Genomic DNA, 23,057 nt, shown 5'->3' with positions numbered 1-23,057 from the left:
AGTGCAAAAAATAAATGAAAAAGGGTTTCTTTTTCAACATTATAAAAAGTCTTAGCAGTTTATATATATTCCCAAATCTTTCCAAGCTTTGTTTTATTGGATAACCTACATTCAATGCAATAGTTTGAACTTTTTTCTTCAAAAAAGTAAATAAATAAATGCAGTATTTATACTAGATACAGCAAACTTCTCCATGTTTTGCCATAGGAAATGACAGTATAACAATAACAGCCCACTTTTGTATATCAACTGTCCGTAAATAGTTTAAATGGTCTATGTGTGTATCTATTGTGTATACATGAAACACACATAAGGGAAATATTGTTTTATTTGCCAACCCATTAGCAAAAAGACACTGCACAGAAACCTCAGTGTCAACAAGAAAGCAATTTTTGTAACCAAAAACAATAAATATTGTCAAGTAGTTTCAATCCAATACACACATTTTAAAGCATTGTTATCAGTAGTGTGACACAGTGTGTGCCTTCCTGATGCTTTACACACATGCAAACACACTTTCATACAAATGTATGTTCACATTTTCAAAATAAGCAGCAGAACATAAATGCTGGATGACACAAACTCGGTTTGATGTTGGAGTATTTCTGTCATGTTTCCATTATCTCCAATTAGCCCTCAGTAAGGTTAAAGGTGACCGCTCCCTCTCCAAGAATAGCAACTGCTAATAACTGCAAACACAGAGCAGTACTTTTCAAGAACTTCGGTCTTTTATTTAGGGATCCTTAACATTTCTGTCTGACACAGTCTGTTATTCAGTCTTTTTATCTGGTGTTGACCTGAGGAAGAAAGCAGGTCTGGTGCAGCAGCGGTAGCACAGAGCCTGAGGCACCAGAGCGTACAAGATATTAAGCAGCAGGAAGACAGCCTGGCTGCCGGTTGGCACTCTGTAGGAGAACGGCGTCCGTGTGTGGAGAGACGCGCCAATATGAGTGAACTGTGCCTGTGAGGTGAAGCACAGAGGGAGATATGGGAAAAAGGGCAGTAATGAGTAAAAGCTCACAGTTAACAAGAACATTGTTTTCTTTAATTACTTGCTAATAGAGTTCACATATTTTTCTTTAAAATGTATTTTCTGCTCCTGTTGTAACAGCTGCATGATGATGATGATGATGATGATGATGATGTCTTACTGTAATCTACATACAGACAAACTTTTCTTTTATTATACAAATGTTAAATTAAGTTTTTATGTTTTTTAATAAAATCTCACTGAAATTTAATTCAATTAAATTTAATTCAAAAACACTTTAATCGTCCCTAAGGGGCAATTTGAAAGGCACGCAGAGTAGTAAGGAAAAAAACTATACATAACGACAATGACATAAAAGACAGCAATGATGTCAAATAAAAAATGAATAAATAAATTATAATAAAAATATACCACATACCAAAAATTTACCACAAGAAAATTACAATTTTTCACGAAAGAAGATTATAATCTACAGACTTATATGTCATCACAGGTGGATCTTTAATCCAAAGATTTTTGTTTTGTATTGTTTTGTTGTATATTTCTGTTTGAGCCCTCCTCGGTGAAATATGGACCACATTCACTACAGAAATATCACATCAGGGGGTTCAACGGATAAGTTTTTGTAATAATCTAAAACTCAGTTGCTTTTTTTGGTATTTGTAAGAGTAAGCGAGGAAAGCCTTGAGTTGAAATTAATCAAGAAAAGATAAAAAGAGGGGTGCGAACCTAAAAAAAATGTTGTTTGTGGGTAAAGAAGTTCCCCATAAAACCCTAACTCTAACCCATAAAAATAATAATTAAAAAAAAAACACAGTTCAAATATTTGTTACTTGTAGCATCATAATAACAAATTGTATTTATTTTTTCCAGCATAATATCACAATGAATTTATGGTCTCATTTAAGTTTTTATTACTCATGATTTTACCCGTAAAGATCATAGGAAAGAGTTCTGTGCAAAATATTTTCCCACGACATCATTAATCCAGGTAGATTAGAGAGTGTGCTTTTGGCCCAGCCTTGGCTGTTCCCTATTCCCCTCCGGCATATTGCATATTGGGCTCTGTTTAGGTTATTCCTTGAACAGTCAAACACAAGTGGCTCTGCATGAACAGATATGGTCTGAATCAGCGCCATATTACCCTCTCTGTTTACATCTAAAGATGGAAACTCTGTAGAGCGGTGGGAGCAGCCGATGCACCAATCACATCTCAACAATACAAAGCAGCTATTGTATTTGAGCTGCAGGCTGGCATGTCACTCACCGGTGGGATAAGGGCAGAAGATGACTTCAGAGCAAGAGGAATGGCAGTAATGGAGGTGTTCACTTAAATGTCAGCTGTTCAACTCAGCTATAAATAGGAACACTGATGCACCGACAGTCATGGTTGCTATGAGACGTGCCATGTGTCTTTTTTCATTGACTTTCTATGAAAAGGTAACGGGCAGGACACTGTTAGTTTTTTAAAAATATATTACGATGAGTGGCAGTGCAATAATTAGTCCAGGTCTTATGGGTCATCAGTGCATTAAAGCAAAAATCCACCATGAAACAATTATCCCCTGAGCTTATTTTGTTGTTTTCCTTTTGTTTTCCTTTACTTATTCTTTTGCATGAACTGTAAAATGTAAACAGTGTGATGCATCTGTAACTAAAGGCAATTTTCCCTTGGGGATCAATTAAGTATTTCTGATTTTCTGATTCTGAACATTGCAAGGAATTTAACAGCATACCTTTCAGCATTCAGGATTTGGTAGCAGAGGTTTACCTTCTAGATTCACAGTTTTGCTGTGATGCTGAACACAATAATCAAAGAAACCTAACCATAGAGGAGAATAAGGTAGTACCTTCTTCAAAAAAATTCAAAAGACTACACTGACATCCAATAACCTACATAAGAAAACAATAAATACATTATTTTTATGGGGGAGTGTGAGGTGGAGTTGATTTATTAAAAGGGTTAGAGACCAGCATTGTAGTGCTATCTTCAATACGGCTTGGTAATATGTTGCAAAATGAAAGACATTATATGTAGGTTAGGTTCCGTGGTTTAAATGTGAAGAATTCTGCTAAAAAGGACATAAATGCACCTTTAGACATATTGGTACGTGAAAAATGGCATTTGCATTTTACCGTTGGCCACTGTAATTCTCCTACACGCTTGGCACATGGAAGGCATCTCAGTGCTGCAACTTCACAGCTAGATGCCGCTAAATGCTACACACTGAACCTCTAAAGTGAGGAATAACCTGCAGGACGTACCTGTGCCAGAGCTCCCGAGTGCACAAGAGTCACATCTGGCATCCACTCACATCCTGGGACCAGCAGCCCATACAGAGTGATGATGTAGTATGGGCCAGAGTACAGCATGTTCACCAGCATCTGACAAACATGGATACAGTTTACTGATTCAGATATATGACTAATGACAGTTTTAGGGTGACAGTTTAGTGTTTATAGCTTTAGTGATTTACCTGTACTTTAGGATATGCTGAAGGGTCTTTTAGGTACGGCTCAAACTGTTGTGTGTAGCCTTGACACCATTTGCCAGAACAGTCCAGAACAACCTAAAAAAATACAGAGGCACTGTACATTTATAAAGTATTATTCTACCTCAGTGCATTGGTCTGTTGATTATCTTCAGGGTTCTCACCAGGCCTCTGAAGACACAGAAAGCAAAAGCAGGGATGAGGTAGATGACAAAAAGTAAGTCCAGAGGTCTCTGTAGTAAACTTTTCCTATCAGCCTCCTGGATGTTCTGAGAGAAAAGCAACAACATGTTTAACCCTTTGAAACCTGGATAGGCATCACTTTTTTTGTTCTTGTGCTGTGTTCAGATGCCTTTCGCAAGTGTTTAATCCTTTGAACCCTGAGCAAATTGGACTGAATTCTTAAAAAAAAAAAAGAGGAGAAAAGATAATGGGCAACTTGACAGGAAATGTTCTGCATTTCTATAGAACTATATTGAAATGATCATGAATACACAATTAAAATTATTTTTGTAACTTTTAGTCCATTTTTACAGATCTTTTTTTTTTACATTCTCTTTTTTCTTTGTTTTTTTGTGCTAATTAACAGGTAATTTTCTTGTACTTTTTACAATTTTTTTTGCTTGTTACGTCCTTCCCATGTTTTTGAAAGAAATCAAGCCAATTTGCTCATTTTTCAAGGGATTAAACTGTGCCCTCTATCATATACATTCTCAATCTACATACAAGTTATTGTAATCACCACCAGTTTTGATCCTGATTGACAGTCACCTGAACATCCCGTGTAGAAGGCTGGCTAAAGATGCGGAAGCAGGCCCACACAGACACTGAGGTATAAAACATGTGGAGGAGGAAGAGAGGACTAACTTGGATCCCATATTTCCCTGAGAAAAGACAAACAAGAGAATATTGCACTGTGGGAAAGAGAAAAAGCCACTGTCTCTCTGTGCAACCTTAGAATGTAACATTGGTGCACTTTTCTCTATAAGACCATATTATATGAGCTGCCTCCTTATTTATCTTCTCCACTGACTCCTAAAACTGTCAGTAGCTGCACCCTTGGTCATGTGATCAAGTAATGTATGTCATTCCTTGAACCTGCACTGTATTTGGTGAAAGCGCTTTTTAAGTTTTTGTTCTGTCATCTTGGTGTGAACTGGTTAGCTGCAGTGTCTTCTTAAAATAGATATACATACATAGATATACATATAATAGATATATAGGTGGGATATACCTGGGAGGTTTTAAAAAAAGGGTTAAAGAACTTTTGAGCACTGAATGCACATGTGCGATTTCTTAATGCTGCTTAATTGGCTGTTTGTTTTAAGTTTGTTGCTTGTGTGTGAATTTTTATGCAGTTTGTTTTCACTTTTGCTGTTGTTCTTTTATGTGAAATTCTTCATGCTGCTGTCTTGGCCAGGACTTCCTTGAAAAAAAGAGCTTTTTAATCTCAATAGGACTATTCCTGGTTAAATAAAGGTTAAATAAATAAGAATTAACAAAAGCAAAATACTCAAAGTTGCAGCATTTACCGACAAATATGCATCTTTTTTAAATGTTAGACTGCATTGTAGTTTTCTCAGGGGTGGTATGTGCTGGGGTTACCCTACACTAGTCATCTAAAAGCATCCCATTATTTTTAGTGTACTTACCCACAGCATTCCCAAGAATGTAGACTATGGCACGCATGAGAAAAGATCCCACCCAGTAGAGTCCAATGGCTCGGTAACTGTCCCTGTGCAAACCATGAAACATGGCTACAGTCAAAACCAGATGAAGATGTAGATAGATAGATAGAACCGTTTTTACACAGAGATTGTGCTATAGGGCTGCTAGGAAGTCCCTTCTTTATGCCTCCTTTGCATTTTTTTCACAGAACAAAACAATGGCAGCATCAAGCTGCTCCAGTGTGTGATTTTAGATAGCATGCTGGCACTGCAGAATCAGAAGAGTGTAACATAAAACCTACATGACATAAAACATACATGCCAGCAGGTCTTTCTAATTAATAACAATGACATAACATGGCCATAAAAATCAGTTACTGTCTCGAATATACGGCAGCTGATCTCGTCATCTGCACAGAGGGTAAGGAGCTCATTGTATTTACGATTTGCGGACATTTACGGCTGCTGTTCTTCTTTTTTGAGTTAGCCGCTAGCTGCTAGCAGCTACTTTTTAATTGTCGTGTGGTGGATAATACACATAACATGCCATCAAAACACCCGCACATGATCCCGTCCTGCTGGCTGTTCCTCTTATACAGATACCACTTCGGCACTGTTACTACCTCCCAACGTGGCTGAAAAGCGAGACAACTCTGTCCTCTCATTCCACAATCGTAGCCTTTTATACAGAACGGTGTGGTGGCATAACAGCATGAAATTCTCACCTTGAAGAGGCAGTGTTAAGGGGGCCTTAGTGTTTGTTCAATATTGGTACGCAATCAACTATTGTATGGCATGAAATGGTAAAGATATCGACTATGGCAGAACACAAGTCGAATTATTCATTATGAGGATTCCACATTTAAATAAAACCTTAACATTTAAATATTAGAGGGTGAAGATCTTTAAAAACGTATACTTTCCACAATTCTTGAAGAACTTCTTTCAGAAAAGGGTTCTTCTGGAGCAAATAGTTTTGGCTAAAACCTCAGCTCTTCAGGAAAAACCCTTTTGAAACCCTAATTTGCGAGAGTGTAGGTAGACAGGCAGTTAGTTTGGTAAGTAGTGAGAGAGAGACAGATATGTAGATCTTACCCCCAAGTGATTGCAGCAATCATGAGCAAATACATGAGATAATGCACGCAGCCATCCCAATAGGAGATCATGTGCCCATGTGCTGTATTAATGTGTGGATCTGCCTGAAACACAGGGTTCATTTTATCAGTTAAAATGTGTTCAGTGCAGCAAGAAAACTCACAACAGGACTCACAACACCACACTTGCCTCTTTGAGGTAAAACGTCACAAATCCATCAATGATGTTGTCCTGCTCCAGCCCAATGATCAGGTTCACCACACTGAGGAATGCATGCACTCCATACACTACACATAGAAATGCATACTTTTAAATTTTTCAACTGGGCAACAAAACAACACCATACACGTTATGGTAATTTAATATTTTCCTACAAAGTGTACAACATTTCTTAATTGTTTGGCCTCAACAAGAAATGTGCATTTATGGGTTCATACCATAGAAAAGAGGATCTACTGGAGCCTTCTTCTTGAGCATGAAAAGCATTGAAATGGCCAGGATGATGACTGTTGAACATCCAGCGAATAAGAAAGCTTCAGCGCTAAATGCAATGTAAAAACAATGTGTATTTTTTAAAGGCAATCTTAAAAATAATCTTCGAAAGATGCAACTGCAAAATTAAAAAAAAATCAAAAAGATTGCAAGAATATACAATTTCTTTTTTTAAAAAAGTAGATCATATAAGGGTAAAAAATAAAAATAAAACGAAAAGGCCCATAGTCACTCACCTGTTGTTGAAAATAAGGGAATTAAAGAAATAGCACATGGGGATGGACACCAGTGAGAGCACAAACACTCCCGTCCCTGCAGACGCGCTCATTGCGGACCAGATTTGAGGGATTTCTCTTGCGCGATGATTGAGAATTTAAAGCAAATCAGCCACTAAAGACTCTTGTTTTTATTCTGCGAGTCATATCTCAATGAAAGTGGAAGAGTCACAATGTGCCTGTCAATGTAAACAAGGTTGCGTACCAACTATTTCAGCTCCTGCAGCCTGCATGCTCAGTCTTGTTCTTCTGGTCCTACTCGCTTCCACCCTCTCTCTCTACCCCTCTGCCTCCTACCTACTGTCACACACACACTGTCACACACACACACACACACACACACACACACACACACACACACACACACTGCTGACTTGCTATAATGGAAGATCTGATCGCTGCTTTATCTGATAAAGGAGCTTCCTTTATAGAGGTAAAGAGGTAATGTGACTGTTTAATTTGTCTACTTTTCATCATTATCACCAGTAAATCGGCCCTGAAGGTTTGTTTGTGCTCTTTTAGTGAAAGTGCACACTCTGTCATCTAGTGGCCGACTGGACAACTTCAAGGTGGCAGAGGGATATTATTTAAATGTAATAAAAAGCAAATTATCTGCATTTGGCACGGCAATAAAGGTGCACACACAAAAATAATATGCGTTTGTTTATTGGCATATATGAGTACATATATATGTATATATAGTTTATCTATCTATCTATCTATCTATCTATCCATCTCTCAGAATCCGTTTTATTTGCCAGGTACCTTTACATATACAAGGAATTTGACATGGTGTTTTAATGCAAAACAGTTAACATAAAGGAAGAATAAAAATATATAATTTAGTATATAGTATAAGAAATAAAAATATAGAAGCAATTTAAAAATCTAAAAAAAAAAATAGAATATAAAGAACACAAATGCATGTACACAAGGTGCAATGGAGGAAGTACAGATGTGCAGAAGTTAGTTTTACAGGGCAAATATCTACAGTCTGAATAAATAAGTTAACTAACAGTGTGCATACATATATGTTTTTATATATATAGCTATGTGTGTGTCTGTTATGATTATTATCATTAATAATAATAACAATAATAATAATAATAATAATAATAACAACAATAATAATCATGGTAGTAACTATTTCTTCTTCTTCTTATTATTATTATTTAAAATTACCATTATTTATTTATTCAAAAAATATTTTTTATTTTTAGTGTTAGTTCCCTTTTTAATCTTATCCTTGTCATCTCATATCATATGGTTGTGTCTCTTGCACCGAGTTTATGTTGGCATACCAGTGTTAAAATTCCTCCGCGCCTTTGGCCTTTATGTGAGAATATAGGTTGAATTGCAACTTTTCGCCTATGGACAGCAGCATTACGCTCTAGTGCTGTACAGCCTGCAGGATTTTTTTTTAAAGAAGAAGAGCTTGTTTGGAGGAAGTGTGCGTCTCTGCGTCATTTCTGGAGAGACGCAGGCTAGCACGTATCGCTAGCCAGCTAAACATCAAAGAATGATGGCGTCCACCGCGATGGACACCACGTAAATAAATACCGACACATAAGGTACTGTCGCTGCATTCTCGTGTGTCACACGGTGCACTGCAGAAAAGTAGTAAAACAATAGTAGCGTGACGTTATGGCGACCGGGAGCAGCGGCGGCGGCTTAACGTCAAACCATGACGGTCAGGAGGCAGCATCCAACTCGGTTCAGTCTGGAGCCGCAGCGGTGCTCTCCAACGTGCCAGCCTCCGGTCCTGCCCGGTCCGCCTCCCCGCCTGTCGTCGGCCTCCACCGGGAGCCCATGTACAACTGGCAGGCGACGAAGAGCTCCCTGAAGGAGCGCTTTGCCTTCCTCTTTAACAACGAGCTGCTGAGCGACGTCCGTTTCATCGTGGGGAAGGGCAGACAGGCCCAGAGGATACCGGCCCACAAGTTCGTCCTGGCCGCTGGCAGCGCCGTGTTTGATGCCATGTTTAACGGGGGGATGGCCACAACCTCGGCTGAAATAGAGCTGCCCGATGTGGAGCCAGCGGCCTTCCTCGCCCTGCTCAGGTAGGACAGATGCACTTTAGCAGGTGGAGTCATCCTATTGTTCCCAGTATCCTATGGTCATGATATAGACTAACATTGTAAGACATGGATGTTTCAAATGCAGTTTGGATGGTACAATTATAAAGAGTCCCCCACTGCAAACTCAACCGTGTAGTCTAATATGTGTTAAGTGCAATGTATGCGCAGTATTGCGTGAGGTGTAACAGGGATTACATGCAAAGGTACATCTGATGTTGTTTTTGTTTAGACTGTTGTGTTTTAAAAGTAATGGTGTGATTATTGTTTTTGTTGTAACTGTGGAGGCATTACCTGTCATTATCTATCTATCCCGAGACGAATTTCGAGGGGGAAAAAGAAACAAACAAACAAAAAAAATAATCAAAGACGTAACAAAAGAAGCAGAATGGATATGCCAGTAAATTTAATGGCATAGGTCTGGGGTGCTTTAAAAAAATCTTGAAATGTCTTTAATTCAGTTTTATATTAGGCCTTTAAAAATCAGAGTCACAATAATTTTATTGTCATTGTACAGGTGTTAGGGGTCGACAGATTTTTGGCTTGGCCGATTATGGGGAATTAAAAAGTGCACAGAAAGTGCCAGCATGGGAGGAACTTTTACTTTGTAAAACCTCAGGGAGCTATTTTTATTTATTCATTTTTTCATTTACATTATGTCTTGAATTTATAAAAAAAAAGTTGCTATGAACTTGATGTATATGATGTTGAACATTTCAGTTTTGATTAAACGTTTGTTAAAGGCATTTAAACAAAGTTCTGTGTTGGAGTTTGTTATATTCCAAATTCTAAATATTTACAGAAATATTTCCATTTTTCAAAGTAAATCAATATCAGTTCCAAATATCAGTTATCAGTCTCATTATCAACTAATAATGGCTATCAGCCAATACCGATCAACCCCTAACAGGTACAAACAACAAAATTTAACAGCTCTAACCGAGCAGCGCTCAATAAAAGAAGAATAAAAGACTATAATAGGTAGTGAAAGGTAAAAGGTGATACGTTTGAAAAAACTCGAGCTCACACACCAGCTCATTCATACATGCTCAGTGCCAGTCATTTTTCTTATGTCAAACATCTTTAGGCCTACCACTAAACATAATACTGTTTTTTAATTCATACTTGCACGTACCTGATGGCAAAATGTAAATTAATTTAACTCACCCTAATAACACATTCGTCTGCACAGGGCCACATACAGTATTAATTGTGATTTTGAAAGGGTCTTAAAAAGCATTAAATTGAAGTGTCAAGCAGTATAATATCAGCAGGCTATAAGGCTATAAGCTGCATTCACAACCCCTGGATTAAGGAGGTGAAATCTTTATTTTGTGTTATTGATTCAGTTTTTATTTTTTCCTAACAGAATACAGTGTAATATTGATGATACTCGGCACACATAGTTCCTGATGTACAAAAGAAGAACGGTCTGTTAAATTCCAAACATATTGTCTGATAAAAAACAAGCGTAGAGCTTTACGTGAAGCAGAGTTGAGCCAAAAGTCAGATACATGAGCAATAGCTTTAGAAACAGACAGATTTACTGGTTCTGTTGTGATTAGTTTTATGTACATTAAGAAATGTGTGTTTTAGGAAGGGAGCCTTTTATTTTGCTGATTTTATTTGTAGAGAAAAGGAGAGGAGACACAACTCTTTGTTTGCAATGTAATGCAAAAAGTTCTGTTCATTTCTAACAAATGTTTCTCCACTTCAGCAGCATTTTTTATTTTGGTATTTTGTGAGTCCGTGTCGGCTGGGCGCTTGTATGTGTGCATGACTAATTTGCAGCCCCAGTGCACCGCATTTTCAGAATATTATTCACACATGCTTTTGAGAGGCAGGTGTCCTTTGAAATGTTTAAATATTAAATGGACTGCTTTTATATAGCACCTTTCTAGTCTAGCAACCACTCAAAGTGCTTCACAACAAAAGCACAATTTACACACACATTCATACACTGGTGGTCTAAGCTACCATGCAAGATAAACATTCACATGCAAACTCATAAGCAGGAAGTAATTCAGAGTTTTGTATCTTACCCAAGGACACTTTGACATGGGACTGGGCAATATGAATTGCATTATTATATTATATAGTCATTCCTTCAATATTTTCACATCAAAGAGGGAATTTGGAAAATTATATTTGTAATGTTCGATTCTGTCTCCCAGTTCTAGAGTCAATTAAGTGCTTTTGAGGAGATTTAAAAATATCGAGATATATATTGTGTATCGAGATATAGCCTAAAATATCACAATATAATTTTCAGCCCATATCGCCCAGCCCTGCTTTGACATATAGGCTGCAGGAGCCGGGGATTAACCCATCAACTTGATGGTTCAACTCTGATTAGTAGACGACCTCCCTTGGCACAGACACCCCAGTTATTAGAGCCGAGATAATGCCCGGTCTCCACACGAAAACACAGTCTTTTTTAGATAATAACATGTTTTTGTACAAACACCCTTTAAAAGAAGTGAAATATCTAAAATGTAAAATACACTGAAGATGATCCGCTGTATTCCTAAAAGAAATGCAGTCTTAAATTAGCAAAGTAAACAAGTATAGTCTATAAACCTTTTGGACAGTTTTAGATTTTCAGTGCGACGGACAGATTCACTACAAAGAAGTACTGTGGTTTGATACCCAGCTGCAGGGCTTTTTAAAGAGCACAGATTTCTTTCTACATGCATGCTGCAAATTCATTTCAGTTTTCAGATTTGTCAGTCTAAAATGTGATTAAACTGCAGATAGCAGCATAAATACCTGACATGACCGCAAACATGTTTTGTGTCCTCTGTGCAGGTTCCTGTATTCTGATGAGGTCCACATTGGTCCAGAGACTGTGATGACGACTCTGTATACAGCCAAGAAGTACGCTGTCCCCGCTCTGGAGAGTCACTGTGTCGAGTTTCTCACCAAACACCTCCGAGCTGACAACGCGTTCATGCTCCTCACTCAGGTTATTGACACATCTGCTGCATAGTACATCAAGGTTATTATAGTTACCAAACAGTCAACTAAAAATGAAAAAAAATTGTGTGAAGAAATGTTTTAGTTCATTGAAAAAGTTTTAGTGTTTCTCAATTTGGTCAAATTTGTAAACAAAAGCAGCACGAGGAGGCATTATTGCATATGTTTATTGAGAATGGCATTTTTTTGTGACTGTTAGTTAACTGCCTTCACACACTGTTGTGTTTGTATCATAACACCAACTCTTAACTTTTAAAATCTAAAAAACTTATACTGAAACTAATAAAAATAAACTAAAACTAAACATTTTTAAGAATAAAAACAAACCGATATGAGCAAGTCCACTCTGGAAACGAACTGAAACAAAATGGATTTGAAAAGGAAAATGACAAGCAAAATAAAAGTAATCTAATAAATAATACGAAACAATAATAAGTCTACAATACATACTACATGGCATTAACCTTTGGTCTGCCACCTTAAATATTACTTTATCTGATATGACAAAATACATATTTATCTTGTCAGCCCCAGAAATAGCAGATATTATACAGATATTCTACACACCAGGAGTTATCTGTTGTTGAGATTCTTGAATTTTATTTGTGTTGCTTAAAGTCTTAAAACTTGACATTTGACAGTAACTTCCAGAAAGCCTTTGAGGTGGTGTGGATAATTCACAGACCTCATTTGATCTACCCTATACCAAAGAAATAGTCCCTGAGAAAACCATCAACACTGATTTCTGGTGATTGTCCAGTCTAACTGGGACAGTCTGTCTGGAAACACACATTGCTGTTGAGTAATATTTTGATGTTTTGAGCAGCACAAACGAAATGCCAATCAACCTCTGCTGTGTTGGAATGGGAAAGTGAGAAAATATGTTCCCAATATTTTAGGTGATCTCACCATTTCTAGACATAAGAGACCAAATTAAGAGATTCTGACAGCTTAGCAAGAAAACAAGGTAGCAGTAACAGTTTGGTCTGGGTTGTAAGGGTGTTTCCTTGGGCAATATATGAAATAATGTAATAACAATTTTGCGTTTTTCATTCCTTGTGTTAGAAACTGTCTGACAGCAGCCCTTACAGTGGAGGATGGTGCCATTTTACTTTCTTTCTACCTCCATCAGACCATCTTCCAGCCATCGATGGCTGAGTTTTCATGACATTGGCGGTTCTATTTTTGGTTTATGCTGTCGTTTGTTGAGCTTCAGCATTCTGTGCTGATGCTTCAGGCTGCAAGCTCAGCTGCTTTCTCATCAAAAACCCTTCCTTTTTTCTCTTAAATGCAGCAACGTGACAAACAGTCATCTGTCAACCGCCTAAAGCGTCCCAGAGAAAAGACAACATTCCCAGCAGTGTATTCTTAATTATCAGTGTCATTACTCTGTTAGTCATTTTAGTTTTATTAAAATTTCATGAAGTTCGTTTGAAGGTATCCTAAAAAGCTTAGTTTATTTGACTGTAGCTCACTGGGTAGAGTGGGCCCCATATAGTCCTTGACAAGGCCTGGGTTTGTGTCCAACCTGTGGCCCTCTGCTGCATGTCACTCCAATTCTTGACCCTGTGAGGTATTGATTGTTAGAATACAAGATATTGGAAAATCTACTTAAAGTATTTTCATTAAAATTAACACAGTGTTTAGCAAAGAAGGCAATATTTACCTTTTTCAAACATCTTTTCACTGTACATGTTGTGCTCATAACTTTAAATACACCTGGGCATTTTTTTGATTGTATGACTGGTCATGCTGCCCTCTTACAATTTAAAGTTAAATTAGACCAAAATGTGACTCTTTGGTCACAACCATAAATGCTATCTTGAGTCAGAATCGAGCCACAAATTTAATGACTTTAGACTTGACAAAATCAAAAAAGACTTGCAACTTGACTTGGACTTTAAAAACCAAGGCCTTGTGCCCTCAGTTGAACTTTAGTCTTTTGATTTGAAAATATTTGATACCTTATCCCAAGCCCAATGATGAAAAAGTATGTTATGTAAAAACTGTGCCACGAATCAAATCTTTTCCACTAATTTCTTGAATCAACTAACATTGACGCTACCCATTTCCAGCAAGTCGACACTGAATTCTCCAGATCCACTTTGTTTGAACCAATCTGGCAACAACCAGCCAAGCTGCAGAAGAGACCCATAAAGAACTAACATGACATTACACTAAGTGCCACTTGGAAAAAAATACTAGATATTGATTTGTTTGTAAGCAGTAACTATACCACTGTCAGCAAAAAATAAATTATAATATAAATTACAAACATTTTTTTATTTTTTTGTGTGTTTTATTTGATTTAACAAAAATAGACAGTTGACAGTTCATTATACAATTATGCCCACTTTCCTCTACCCACTCCAGCCTACCCTCCAAAACCACCCTCTACCTCATGGTGCAAATAATTAAAAAAAATAATAAATAAAAAATTATGTCATTTTTATGAGACAAAATAAAAACATTAGAAAAAATAAACAAAACAAAATAAACAAACAACCAAAAAAAAAAAACTAACTTCCAACTAGGTTTGACATTTGATGCTGCACTAAAAACGATAAGTCGCAGCAAATATTATGAGCCAATGTTTGCATAACAGCTCAAAGCATCTATACATTTTTGTAAATTTATTATATTATTATTTTCTTGTTAAAATAACATTACATCTATGGAAGGTTGCATTATTAATTGTTTAGGAATTGAAAATCTACCTATAGGACTTGATTATTGACTCGGAACTTGCCTGACTTGACGTGGGATTTTATTGCAAGACTTGAGACTTTCTTGTGACTTGCAAATCAGTGACTTTACCCATCTCTGGTATCAACTAAAAGACATGAATAAATGTGGCTTTTTTGTGCTTTCATTACAGGCGAGATTATTTGATGAGCCTCAGCTTGCCAGTCTCTGCTTGGACACAATAGACAAAAGCACTGCGGACGCAATAAACGCAGAGGGCTTTACAGATATTGACCTCGGTATGTGAGTCTTCTTCAACAAATATTTCCTTTTCTGCGTCTTTTTTGGATATTCAATGATGAATATTCTGTGTATTTTTGTGTGTGTAGACACCTTATGTGCAGTGCTACAAAGAGACACACTCAGCATCAGGGAGAACCGCTTGTTTGGGGCAGTGGTACGCTGGGCAGAGGCCGAGTGTTACAGACAACAGCTTCCCCCGACCTCGGAGAACAAACAGAAAGTTCTTGGGAAAGCCCTCCCGCTCATCCGCTTCCCACTCATGACTGTTGAGGAGTTTGCTGCAGGTAAGTGCACCACGGAAATACAACTCTTACTGCAATGGTGCTTTTTTTTTCAACACTATACTGACCATTGCAGCCAAACATATTCGTCATGTGTCCATGCAATTTAAACCACAGAAACCAGCTTGATATTCTTTCTTGTGCAACAGGGCCTGCCCAGTCTGGAATATTGTTCGATCGGGAGGTGGTAAATCTGTTTTTACACTTTACAGTAAACCCCAAACCACGGGTCGACTACATCGACAGGCCCCGCTGCTGCCTCAGGGGGGAGGAGTGCAGCATTAATAGATTCCAGCAGGTTGAGAGTCGATGGGGGTACAGTGGTACCAGCGACAGAATCAGGTGAGATGATGAATATCGGTGGTCACTTGTTATCTGAGCTTGACTAAAGTTACTTTTTCTTTTCTAATTTTCTCTTTGTGTCTGTCTTTCTTCCTCCATAGATTCAATGTTAACAGAAGAATATCTATAGTGGGTTTTGGCTTGTATGGTTCAATACATGGACCCACTGACTATCAGGTCAACATACAGGTAACTTCATATAATCCTCACTGTGTCTGTGATGGAGAGTTATCATTTTGCAAATGAAAAAAACCCAAAACACTTCGGTTGACATGGGGCATAAGCCCTCAAAGTCATCACTTATGATTAAGCTTTTTGAAGTTTTTGGTGATGCATAAATCGAGGGACGTCAACGATTGACCAATTGGTCACATGCTATACAATTAGAGCACAGTGCAATACATAGGGCATAATAATGGATTTCAGGCCCAGCCAAATACCTTCAGTTAAAAAAACAGAAATACTCAGAAACATTAAGTAGCCAGTCAGCTGTGTTTTGGTTGCTATGACGACGACAGTGCATGCAGATGCAGCAGCCAGTAGCTCCTCAAATTCTTGCTACTGTTGCTATATTTTCCTATTTTTTCAACTCCATGGCCCCCCTTGCTGTAGCACAACTTTCCTACGATAGAGAAGCACTCATCAGCATCGGGAAAAGTTGCGTTGGTCTTGGTGCAAAGATGTCGTCCATATTATCTGGCCAGAGAATTCACCAGTGTTTTTATTGTTGCTGTATACATACCCTCAGATGCAAATTCAAAAAATGCACTGCAGGAATTGTATGATGCCATCTGTAGCAACATCACCAAGCAATTGGATGGCATCTTCATAGTAGCTGGTGACTTTAATCAAACAGACCTCAAATCCGTCTTACCTAAATTCCACCAGCATGTCCAGATCCCCACCAGAGGAAGAAATATCCTGGACCACCTGTATACAAATATTCCTGACAGCTACAAAGCCATCCCACGCCCTCACTTTGGCCTGTCAGACCATACTTCTCTGCTCCTTCTGCCGACGTGTTGTCAGCTGATAAAAAGGGTCAAACGGACAGTTAAAGCTCTACGGGACTGTTTTGAGCGTACAGATTGGCAAATGTTCAGAGTTGCTGCCACTCAAGATAACAAGGTCATTATTGAAGAATATGCATCTTCTGTGACATCATATATCAGCAAATGTGTTGATGGCGTGGCGATCACGAAAACGTTGAGATCGTTCCGCAATTAGAAGGCCTGGATGAATGGGGAGGTGAAGACTCTTCTCAGAGCAATTGGGGAAAAAGATACAGAAGTATTGCTGCCAAACCACCAGACTACGGAGCAGCTTCTTTCCTCAGGCTGTGAGGAACTCCTTCGATGCCAAAAAGATGTAGCAGAATTTAGGATCAACTTTAATTTAATTTCTTCTTAACCCATGTTTAAGAAAAATGGCAATAAATCTACCTTGTACCTTGTGTTTTATCAGTTTAAAGTTGTTTTGTTTTGGTGCACCTTGTTGTTCCTTCACTGAAGTCCTTGTATTGTTCTGCAGATCTTGGAAAGTGACAAACGCATTACACTGGGGCAGAACGACACAGGTTTCAACTGTGACGGCACCGCAAACACATTCAGAGTGATGTTCAAAGAGCCTGTGGAAATCCTACCCAATGTCAGCTACACTGCATGTGCCACCTTAAAGGTCAGTCTGAGCCTACTGTTTTTTGACCCCTTGAAACCTGAAATTGGCTTGATTAAAAACATGGAAAACACGCAATGAGCAGCTTAAAAAAATGACCAAAAAATTAGCAAGAAATTATAAAAAGTTAGAAGAAAATTATCTGAAGTTAGCCAAACAAAAATAAAAAGATAAGTAAGTGAACCAGCAGAGGAAATGACCTAAAAAGGTTAATAATTATATATATATATATATATATATATATATATATATATATATATATATATATATATATATATATATATATATAGCTTTTTTGTATTTTGCCTTAGTTATTTGAAAAGTTTCTAATGATTCTCTTGATCTTGTTTGGCTAATCTTTTAGGTAATTTTAACAATTTTCCTGTCACCTTTTACTAATTTTTTTTTTCAATTTGCAAGACATTTCATGCATAGTTGCTTATTACCTTTTATCCCATGTCTTTGAAAGAAATCAAACAATTTGGCCAATGTTTCAAAGATTCAAAGACACAGGAAAATTGATGGTGATCCAGGTTTCAAAGGGTTATTATTTGTTTAAAATTGTATAAATAATCTGTTTAAACCCATATTAGTATTACTCAAATGCCTGTTTTTTTCAATTGTACATCTCAGGGCCCAGATTCCCATTATGGCACCAAAGGGTTGAAGAAAGTGACAAAGGAATCAGCAACAGGGACCAAGACAACGTTTTTCTTTTTTAGCTCACCAGGAAATAACAACGGTACATCTGTGGAGGACGGGCAGATACCAGAGATCATCTACTACACTTAGACTTAACACAGTGTCAAGCAGGTACACTGAACCAGAGAGACCTCAGACTGCTGCAAGACTGGACTGCTGGAGATTAACGTAGTGCCTCATGATCCCTCAGAATGAAGAATGTGTGTGTTTGAGAGTGTGTATATATGTTGTATGTGCGTATCTGTCGATACATTAGTGGTGTACAGATTGAGCATGAATGTGGAAACAAGCAGAGTTGTGAACAAATCGCAGCTCTGGTGTGAAACAAAGTTTTAGGGCATAAACTGCATCATCAGTTGTAAATGATGTCCATACTGACGGACCTGTCTGTGTGTTGTTGTCATTTAGCTGCCAGTGCCAGAGTTAATCCTGCACAAGTCAAACTACAGAGACAGGTACCAGTTGTCGGTCGGCGCCATTTCATTTTATTTTCTCAGTTTTTGCGGATGCATCTACTGAAAGTATAATAATTGCATATTTTTTATTGTGCACTTTTATCATTTATTCAGCAGGTGTCTTTTGTTTTTGCATTGTATTAAGGATCCATGTGTGTTATGTAACGTTGCCAGTGGTACATGCTGTAATTTATGACTTCATGTTTGCTTAGCACTTCATTAAAATGTAAAAAATGAACACTCACAGAGTTTTAGGGGTAAATTATTTACGTGTCATTCCTCTTTCTGTCACTAGGTGATTCCAGATACTCCATACAGCCAGCTGCCAAACTACTAAAAACTGTAAATGAGGAGTAGAAAGGTCCAGTCATGTCCCAACATGGCATTTAAATGTGATGATTGTGAGATGATCAAGGGTATAGGAGAGACAAAAAAAATGCTATTACACAAACATTTAATTTACCTCCTCAGGCCTCTAACCCTGTAGAACGGAGATTGACATTAGTTTTGTTGACGCCTTAGTAAAAAAAAATGGTGAAAGATAACAAGAAAGTGACTTGAAAATAAGCTGCAGAGAGATTATTAGGTTTTATCAAAAAAATAGGGGAAAATGGCCAGAAAACATATGAATGATTCTTATAATAATGTATATTTTATGTTATATTTGAAATTATACTACAGAAAAACACATTTAATTCTATTTTTTTTAGCACTTTCTAAAGGTAATTTTCTCATTTCTTTTTTCTTTTTATTTTATTTTATGTCCAGAAAATTATTTTAATTGTTTTTATATATATATATATATATATATATATATATATATATAATTATTCCGCAGAAAAAACACATAGTCAGCACTTTCTTTAGGTAATGGATGTGAAATCTTTTGCGTTTCATTGGCTCCTCCCCGGAAGTGTCCTCGGGGCGAAGATTGGAGCTGCGTCACAGCTGTCTCCTCCAATCAACGGCTGTGACGCCAAACCCAAAACTTTTCAAACACCTGGACAGTTGTGCTGTCAGGTCCTCACCTTTGCCGTAGAATTGGGATACTTCTGAAGTTTCAGCGCGGGTTTATTTAGATTTTTTAAAAATGTAATATCAGTTCCACCTGTGCTTCTCATACTGTGACAAGTGGAAATGTCTGCCGTGAGAAGGAAAGGCTTAATACAGAAAAATACAGAAAAATACAGTCTCCGCCGCGGCCTCACGAGCCCAACGCAACCAATCTCAACTTTGCTAGCTAGCCCACAGAAGCAAAAACAACAATTAGCTAGCTCGCAGAAACATGACGCTCGTATATGGATTAAGTAAGGGAGGAAATATACTAATGGGTGAAGACAAACAAAAGGAATCTGTAAATAGTTCCTCTTCAAGGATTTTTTCTTGTTTTTATGGCAAGGCAGACAACCTTCACGTCAAACAGGTAAGCGGAAATGATTTAAATGTAGTGATGTTACACAAAGACCATTTACACGTGTGTTGTGAGTAAACAGCGGTGGATAAAGTACCTGAAATCCATAATTGAGGAAGAGTTCAGATATCTTACTAGCAAATGACTTTGGTAGAAGTTAAAGTCGCGTATCAGAATGCATTTTATACGCTTCCCATTCTTCTTTTTTTTTGTTTGTTGATTTTTTTTTGTTTATTGTTGATATTTTTGTTCTGTGTTCCTGCATATGACATACATTTTACTGCGGGCAAGCCATTTACACTTCGTCAAGCCGCGGTCCTGCTATCTGCACCTAAAAATCAATTGCGCGTCTCCATTACTTTGTAAGGGAGAGCAGAGAGGGACTTAAATATAAATTCTCAGATATTAAGGTAATGATTTTGAAGTAATTTTACTGCAGTGTCTTCAATACTCTTGAATAGCAAATATGGAAATATGACCCACTTGTGTTGATTTTCAAGTAATTTTACTGCAGCATATAATAATAATTTAATTCTCCTAATTTAATTCTCATATCTCAGGTGTATAGCGTAAAATCATTATACTTACAAAATCCTTTAAAAATAATATCACATTGTTTTTATTAAACTTTCATTACTCATGATTTTATTTAGGATGTCCCCAGGTAACTCTGTGTTGATTTCAAGTAATCTTATGGCAGCATTGTGTACTAACTACATTCTAAAGTCCTATCTTAAAAAATCAATAAAAATATCTAAAAATAATATCACACTTTTTACATCAAACTCCATTGCAGTCTTGGGTATCTATAGAATATCACTTTATAAACTAGTTATTAATTTATGATGCAGTAAAATGACTTGAAAATCGACACAGAAGTACCTGAGGACACCTTGAACAAGATTCTTCAGAGTTTGCTGAAAACAATTAGACAGTAATTTTTTAAGGATTTTTAAAAAATATTAGAAAACAATAATGAATGAGTATCCATATTATATGACTTTACCATCACATTAGTAATACATCCTGCAGTAAAATTATTTTAAAATCAAGACAGTAGTACCTGTGGCCATGTTGAACAATATCATAGTGAAGTTTGCTGAAAATAATGTGATATTAATATTTAAGATTTTTTAAAATGTTGTAATACAGTAATGTATGTATATAGAATATGACTTTATCATCAAATTATAAATACATGCTGCTGTAAAATTACTTAAAAACCACCACAGTAGTACCTAGGGTCATGCTGAAAAAGATTGCAGTGGAGTTTGATGTAAAAACTGTGATATTATTTTTAAAGTATAATAAGTCAAACTGTGCGAGTGTGAAATATAAGTTTAGAATGTAGTAATTACACTATGATGCTGTAAAATAACTTAAAAATCAACACAGAGGCAGGTGAGGACATATTTTTAAAGGATTAATTAATTAATTAAGCATAAAAAAATAATAATACTGTATGAGTACGAGATATGACAATCAAATCAAATGATTATTTATGCTTATTGCAGTACATTTAGCAATTACAGCCATGTTATTGGAATTAAAAAGCATTGTATGTGGTTTGGCAGTGGCATATTTTGAGCTCTGGTTTTGGGCTACTTTTTGAGGCTCTGCTGGTTTTGGGCTGGTTTGGTTTGGTCATTGGTTTTGTCACACAGACCTGGCAACCAGCATACCTCTTGTTATTTGTCTGTAGTGACCATAGACTTCATGGTGGTGAATTTTTTAATTTGTTCGGAGGTTCTACTATAACAATTTGTGGAACTGAGCTTTGTGAAAAATTGACTACAGACAGCCAGCGTTTCTTTTGTTAGATAAACATGGTTTAGGGATGCTGTTTTAACTGGTATTTTTGTTTTCACCAAGCCATTTAGGTCAGAAGGTTTTAATTTCTGCTTTTGAATTTAGAAGTTAGTTTAGTAGCTTTTGTTTTGAAGAGCCTCGTTTTGTTAGATTTACTTCTTCAACCTTTTAAAACCTACTTTGACATCAGTTTTTTGTGCTGCATGCCGAGATGTCTCACAAGCTATCTACTAACCCTCGGAAACCTGAGCAAATTGATGTGATTTCTTTCAAAAGCATGGGTAAAAAGACAAAGACCACATGTTGCAAGAAATTAATAAAAGGTGATGAAAAAAATGACCTGAAAATTAGTTTTTAAAAGTGGGGAGAATTATTACAATATTAACAAAAAACTAGGAAAAAATGTCCAAAAACTATATTCATAATCATTAGAATTGTGTTTCATTTTTTATTGTGCTATTATGTTACAGAACAAAAAAAATATACATTTAGTTTTTAGTTTTTAGTTTTTTTTTTTTTGTTTGTTTGTTTTTTTTAACTTTTTTTGTGCTTATTTTTGGGTAATTTTCTTGTATGTGTTGTAAAGTTGTTCATTGCTTTCTCCGTATGTTTTTGAAAGAGAAACCAACCTGCTCAGGTTTCAAAGGATTTAACAGCACTCACAAGCATTCTCTGTTGTAGTTTTGCCTCAAATTTTGTTGGTAGTGGTAATTCTAATTTTCTTTGTGAAATAATAACTTTACTTTTCCAGAAACATCTGATTCTTATGTTGCTTCCCTTTCCCATCACAAGCTGGGTTGTAACAGCAGTAGTAAAATATGTATTTGGAAATTTTATGAGTTTAAAGGGACGGTTCACCCCCAAATAAAAAATACATATTTTCCTTTTACCTGTGATGCTTCTTATGAGTCTAGATTATTTTGATATGAGTTGATGAGTGTTGGAGATAAAGCCCACTGAGATTCCTTCCTTCTCTGATGTTTATGAAACAAGCTGGCATGTGGCCTTGAATGCTTTAAATAGATTAAAAAAAACTCAACAGCAATGTCTATTTGCAGAAATCATAACCCAGTTGCTCAAGATAACCCACAGACCTTGTTATGAGCAGTTTCATATAGGAACTATTTTCTATAATTTTGTAAAACAGGAAATTGTTGTAACTTTGGTCTACATTGTCAGATCTGCCTGAAACTTCATAGATGAGGGTCCCATCCTGAACACATCTGTATGCCAATATTAACTAGTTGTAATAGCGCCAACTACTGGCAAAAGAAAGTAAGCCTTACAAGACAGTTATGTTTTAATATGCATCAACTTTTCATGGTTTGGTCT

General features: G+C 36.8%; 2 protein-coding genes across 3 annotated transcripts; one reads left to right on the top strand and one right to left on the bottom strand.

Moving 5' to 3' along the window:
- Window positions 1–310: 310 nt before the first annotated feature.
- On the bottom strand, window positions 311–7,288 carry LOC121945310 (transmembrane 6 superfamily member 1-like). The gene is made up of 10 exons (XM_088075792.1): window positions 6,974–7,288; window positions 6,683–6,786; window positions 6,431–6,532; window positions 6,246–6,345; window positions 5,136–5,218; window positions 4,255–4,367; window positions 3,648–3,752; window positions 3,469–3,561; window positions 3,257–3,376; window positions 311–961 (listed from the first exon to the last, which is right to left on the bottom strand). Exons 1-10 carry the CDS (start codon window positions 7,063–7,065, stop codon window positions 770–772), a joined length of 1,104 nt encoding a protein of 367 aa, XP_087931918.1. The 5' UTR covers window positions 7,066–7,288; the 3' UTR covers window positions 311–769.
- Window positions 7,289–8,456: 1,168 nt separating this feature from the next.
- LOC121947355 (BTB/POZ domain-containing protein 1-like) lies at window positions 8,457–18,749 on the top strand. 2 transcript variants are annotated; one of them, XM_042492371.2, is made up of 8 exons: window positions 8,457–9,072; window positions 11,896–12,052; window positions 14,942–15,047; window positions 15,138–15,335; window positions 15,482–15,674; window positions 15,776–15,863; window positions 17,205–17,351; window positions 17,982–18,749. In XM_042492371.2, the coding sequence occupies exons 1-8, from the start codon at window positions 8,657–8,659 to the stop codon at window positions 18,138–18,140; spliced, it is 1,464 nt and encodes a 487-aa protein (XP_042348305.1). In that variant the 5' UTR covers window positions 8,457–8,656; the 3' UTR covers window positions 18,141–18,749. The 2 variants fall into 2 exon arrangements, with proteins under 2 accessions (XP_042348305.1, XP_087931910.1); XM_088075784.1 differs by having other exon boundaries at window positions 8,458–9,072; window positions 15,545–15,674.
- Window positions 18,750–23,057: the final 4,308 nt, after the last annotated feature.

This window comes from Plectropomus leopardus, chromosome 1 (assembly GCF_026936395.1).
Source record: "Plectropomus leopardus strain MGB_pleo_1.0 chromosome 1, ASM2693639v1, whole genome shotgun sequence".
NCBI lineage: Eukaryota > Metazoa > Chordata > Actinopteri > Perciformes > Serranidae > Plectropomus > Plectropomus leopardus.
Note: the sequence above shows the minus strand (reverse complement) of the source record. Positions and strands in the feature narration are given on the sequence as shown.

Bases quoted from the DNA above. Each gene is read 5' to 3' on its own strand.
- LOC121945310 (XM_088075792.1), bottom strand. From the start codon at position 7,065: ATGAGCGCGTCTGCAGGGACGGGAGTGTTTGTGCTCTCACTGGTGTCC. The intron at 5,219-6,245 runs GTAAGATCTACA...TGGTTTGCACAG, and splicing joins ATTGCTGCAATCACTTGGGG to GGACAGTTACCGAGCCATTG. The intron at 3,753-4,254 runs GTGACTGTCAAT...CTTTTCTCTCAG, and splicing joins CTTCTACACGGGATGTTCAG to AACATCCAGGAGGCTGATAG.
- LOC121947355 (XM_042492371.2), top strand. From the start codon at position 8,657: ATGGCGACCGGGAGCAGCGGCGGCGGCTTAACGTCAAACCATGACGGT. The intron at 15,864-17,204 runs GTAACTTCATAT...ATTGTTCTGCAG, and splicing joins ACTATCAGGTCAACATACAG to ATCTTGGAAAGTGACAAACG. The intron at 17,352-17,981 runs GTCAGTCTGAGC...TGTACATCTCAG, and splicing joins CTGCATGTGCCACCTTAAAG to GGCCCAGATTCCCATTATGG.